Here is a 5075-nt window from a genome sequence, read left to right as displayed (position 1 = left end):
TACTATTAATTAAATAGGAAAAAATGATGGAGATATGTAAGGTAAGGAAGGGTGAGATTGGGGTGTGTTTATTTAAATAAATAAAAAAATCAAGGGCAAAATAATCTTTTTAGACAAGACAGGGACCAAGAGCGTAACAAAAAAAAACAATATAGACCTTCGGATTAAAAAAAATAATTTAGAGACCAAATACGCAAATTACCCTAAACCAAAGGGACCATTCATGTAGTTTACTCTTATTTTTTTTGGAGACAACAAATATATCAAAAGGAAAAAACATCAACTAGCAAGTAACTAGAAGACGGTTCAAAGCAACATACAAACGAGTTAGACTCTTACAAGCCAATAAAAAAGGAGTATACTTGTCCCAATTACAAATTACCTTTTAACCCTGATGTTTAAGCCAATAAAAAACCATAATCTTAGGAGGTGTTTGTCTTATCTTTTAAAACAAATTTTAGATTTTAGAAAAATATAAAAAACTAAATTTTTTTTGGTAAGAACATAAAAACTACTTTATAATATAAAGAAAATAAACTTTAAAAAAAAAAAAGAAGGTAAGCATGACTTTTTGCCACTTTTAACTTTTTGCAATTGCCCCTGAGACAAACACCCCCTTACACATTCAGTCCCTTGCATGATTAGAATGAGATAGCTTCTTTTGAAAAGAAGTATCATACGAATGATTTCGAAGAATAAAAAAAGGCAGAAGAAATTGTATATGTAAATTTTTTTTGAAGGTACGTACACTTTCGTCTTCATCTCTCCCACTCCTTCTCGAACCTTCTTCTCCTCTTCTGTTACCGGTGAGACCACCCACCGCAGTCCGCCGCCACTCATTTTTTCCCCTCTAACCCTTTTGCTGTTAACCTGAACCATCACAGCACCAACGCGCCGCTGATACCCACAAACCACTACCACCGTAAAACCCTAAACACAACCATCAGTCTCACTCCATATCTCTCACCACAATCCCTAACAAAACCAAATTTCAACTCCCACCGTTTGGCCATCCACGACCCTACTTGCTGAAAATCTCATCTATCCCGCCTTCCTGTGCGAACCCTCCCTCTCCCTCTTTCTCGCCGGAGAACACCAGATGCTTTCTCTCAGGTCCACCACCACCACCATCAACTGAAACCTCTCTCTGTGTCTGTGTGTTTGCTACAAAAATCCCGAAAAACAATTCCCTCGTTTACTCTTTGAAATCCGTTGTTAGATTAACGTTTTAATCCTGCATTTCTTTTCAATTCTTGCAGGTTTGAGTCTCACTTGAGAATCGCATTGGATTACAACAAAGTTTTTGGGCATCATCAAGTACAATTTCATCCTTCTAATTCCAACGTTTGGGAATTGTGAGTTTTTGTGTTCAGTTTGCTGAAAATGAATTGTATTGTTGTGGGACTTTAGGAGCACATAGTGCACTGATGTTTGTTGAAATTTCAAATTCATCTACACTTACCACATTTACAGAAACTTTGATTCATGAAATTATTTAATCACACTGTCACGAATCTTTTCTTTGTTGAATCAAAGTTGAATTTTGTTGACTTGTCATTTATGTTTACATTTCATCTAAATGGTAATGGTTTAATTAGCAGGATGGATAATCAGAATTCTTTGACGATGATAGCTGGAGGCATGGTGTACAACAGTGTGATATGTCTTTTATGGTTTCCAGGAGGACTTGCAAACATTGGGAAGACAGCTGGCGATTGGGTGTTCCTCCATGCAGACTTGGTAGCTCTGTTTATCTCCATGGCTGTATTGGTTGCTGGAATGACTGTGGGACCCACATTCTGGAAAAAGATGGAGAAGCTTGCAAGGAAATTAAGCCATGGGTATTGCAATTGTTGCTATGGCTATAGCTGCTCACCACGTTATTCTTATGGTGGTAGGAAACGACTACTGGTTGAGGCTTTTTGTTAACGGGTCGGGCATTCTGTTCATGGTTCTCACTTGTGTATCCATCTTCATTCTAAACTCTTAAGTATGGGATTAGGGGGAGGTAGAAGTAGAACTTAATTTAAATGGGTGGGCATCAAAAGTCAAGTATTGATATTCTTCTAACATTCAAGCTTTGTGAATAACAAGTAACAATCTACTTTTATCCTATTCATGTTTTAGGAATTTTTATGGAATTGATATTTATGGTCAACTTCTGATATTCTTCCATTTTAGTCGACCAATTACGGAAAAACATGCTTGTTTATAAAGTTTATGGGGTCGGGTCGGGTTTGGGAATATGATACTGTTTTCACTTCCCACTAGGAACCTACTCCTAGTTTCTAACTATTTCCCTTGAGGTGGGCATCGTCTATAACAAATTAACAATCAATATTCGCAAGCTTCTATGAAACATTTGAATACATATGAGATCGGTTACAAGAGTTATTAAGATTAAAAAAAAAAAACTAGCACTCTAGATGTCATAATGAAAGTGAATATTTTTAGACTATCAATAATACTCTCCATGACAACTTTCGTGGAGACATTCCAGATTAGCCACCACGAACCCACTTCGGGGTACATGAGAGAGAGAGAGAGAGAGAGAGAGAGAGAGAGAGAGAGAGAGAGAGAGAGAGAGAGAGAGAGAACGGATTGGTCTGTACCACATTACACCTTCATTTTCAATAAAAAGAATAAAGAAATTTAAATATTGGATTTCAATTAAATTTAAAACATTACGAGAAAATTCCATAGCAGGGAAAATGTTAAATTAATTTAAATAAAAGAGAAAATTGCATAGTAGGAAAAATGTTCAAAATTCGCATGTGCCCATGGTAACCATCTTAGAGAATCACGCAACTTATACCGAGCATTGATATAAGGAAAAATATTTACGGTTAAGTTAGAATTCTTGGTATTGTTTCAACTCCACACAAATGACTTCAAAATCGTTACTTCTATTTGGATGTGTGTTTTTGAGGTCGTTGTAAATGTTGTTGAACTCGATTATGTTTAACCTCATCGTGCAATTGTAAAGAAAGTCCGTCGAGATGTTGATAAACACATTTTCCTATTTCGTTGTGGAAATGGTTTCAAATAAAATACCATACGGGTTCTCTTCTTTTGAAGGGGTTTTTAGATACCAAAATACAAGCACGAGCTAATGCAGTTTCTTCTTTTTCCTTCCAAGGTTGTTAGGTTTGGAACATTGATGGTCGTGTAAATTATTCCATGGTAAGAACTTTGATGGCACTTGGGATGACGTGTACAATCATGGTTCATCCTCACTGGCCACAAATGTGTCTTGTGGCTTGTATACCATACGACCTTATTTGAAATTGGGCTTTAAAGTTGCATTACAAGAAAAATGACATACCACCTTAGTTTTTAAGGCCTAAAAATGTGACCATATCTTACCGTTACATTTATTTATTTATTTTTTGTTAAAAGTGTGACCGTATTTCGTGACAACTTAGGTATCTTACGACCATATTGACATTCAACATTTAAGTATGGCTATAACCTACCTTTTAGTCGTATATAAAGTTAGCCGAGTTTGTGTTAACCATGGTTAGTTTATATTTGATGTAACTATTGTTTATCCTTTAGTCACATTAATTTATGTTAAAGCGTGACGTATGATGTCATTTATTCACATAAAGAAAACTAATAAAGAAAATAATATGACCAATTTTTGGTATTAGTGATACATAATTGTTAAAATCAACGTTGAATATTATTTATAACAATATGGTCATTTGTTACCCTTCGGTGACATTCATTTACGGTAAAGTGTGGCATATAAAATCCTTTAGTCACACAAACAAAACACATAAAGAACAAAATCTGACCAGTGTTTGCTTTTCGTGATACCTAATTGTTAAAACCATTACTAAATAGTAGGTATAGCAACACATTTTTCTAAATGATGTGACTCTTTGTTACCTTTTAGTGACACTTATTTACGATAAACTGTGATGTATGATATCATTTAGTCACATAACGATCACTTATAAATAAAAGAATGTGACAATTGTTTGTTTTTGGCGATACATAATTGTTAAAACCATCACTCTATATTGGTTATAGCAACACATAGTTTCTAAATGATGTGACTATTTGTTACCTTAAGCTACATTCTTTTATGTAAAAACGTAACGTATGATATCATTTAGTCACATAAAAAACTTATAAATAAAAAACGTGACTATTGTTTGCGTTAGGTGATACATGATTGTTGCAGCCATTGTAATTTTTCTAATTGGTGTGACTATTTGTTACACTTTAGCCACATTTAATTTTGTGAGCATGATCCTAATTAACATTTGATCACGTTTATGAATGGAATACTACGACAATATTAAAATGTTTCAAATACATATTATAGGAGTAAATAAATAAAAGAAAATAATGTTAATCTTTAATCCAAGTTAAATAGTATACAAAAATATTGTAATCAAAATATATCTACCGTGTATACAAACCGGAATGAAATATAAGTCACAAACTACAACAAAGATCTTGTTACTGTTAACAATGCTCCTTGTTTTTTTATATCTTGAAGCATCACAAAAAAAAAACATCCGTTATCAGCATTTTCCTACATAGAGTAAGAGCTAGCTATCATCCATAGTTTTGAAAGACATCGATGACTCCCTATGCTAATGATATACAAAAAAAGAAGTTAGAAGAAGGATATATCCTTTTCAAACATGAATAAGAATCTAGAACATGCGAGTCTATCTATGTATCAGTTGTATTGCAAATTAACCAAAAAGTACCATTATTGACATTTTCCCTAATTTAGGATCAAATGGAAACTATTAGTTATAGAAAATGACCATCTAACTTTTTAGTCTCGATTATATAAACACCAAGGCCTTGAGTTTGACTTGTTATAAGAAGGCATGCAAGAACTTATACTTTAAATTTGTAAGACTAAGGCGTATGGTTACTATATTCTCACTACAAAAGTGATGCCCTATCAGCGCCCCATCATCTTTACTACATTCTTACTACTACACCACTAGCCTTTGGAAACGGTCACCACTTCACATCATTTATACTTTTTTAACATTAGACTAACTAGAAAACATAATTTTAGACTTAAATAAACATTGTATTAA

At 33.8% G+C, this 5075-nt stretch overlaps 1 protein-coding gene across 2 annotated transcripts; it reads left to right on the top strand.

Annotated features, from left to right (window-relative positions):
* The first annotated feature begins 734 nt into the window (after window positions 1-734).
* On the top strand, window positions 735-2141 carry LOC145074404 (uncharacterized). 2 transcript variants are annotated; one of them, XM_079020784.1, is made up of 3 exons: window positions 735-1113; window positions 1260-1355; window positions 1602-2141. In XM_079020784.1, the coding sequence occupies exons 1-3, from the start codon at window positions 1100-1102 to the stop codon at window positions 1927-1929; spliced, it is 438 nt and encodes a 145-aa protein (XP_078876910.1). In that variant the 5' UTR covers window positions 735-1099; the 3' UTR covers window positions 1930-2141. The 2 variants fall into 2 exon arrangements, with proteins under 2 accessions (XP_078876910.1, XP_078876909.1); XM_079020783.1 differs by having other exon boundaries at window positions 1599-2141.
* The last annotated feature ends 2934 nt before the right edge of the window (window positions 2142-5075 follow it).

Source organism: Lactuca serriola, chromosome 9, assembly GCF_051521515.1.
Source record: "Lactuca serriola cultivar US96UC23 chromosome 9, Lser_US96UC23_V15, whole genome shotgun sequence".
Lineage (NCBI taxonomy): Eukaryota > Viridiplantae > Streptophyta > Magnoliopsida > Asterales > Asteraceae > Lactuca > Lactuca serriola.
The sequence above is the reverse complement of the archived record's forward strand: the minus strand, read 5'-3'. Positions and strand labels throughout refer to the sequence as shown.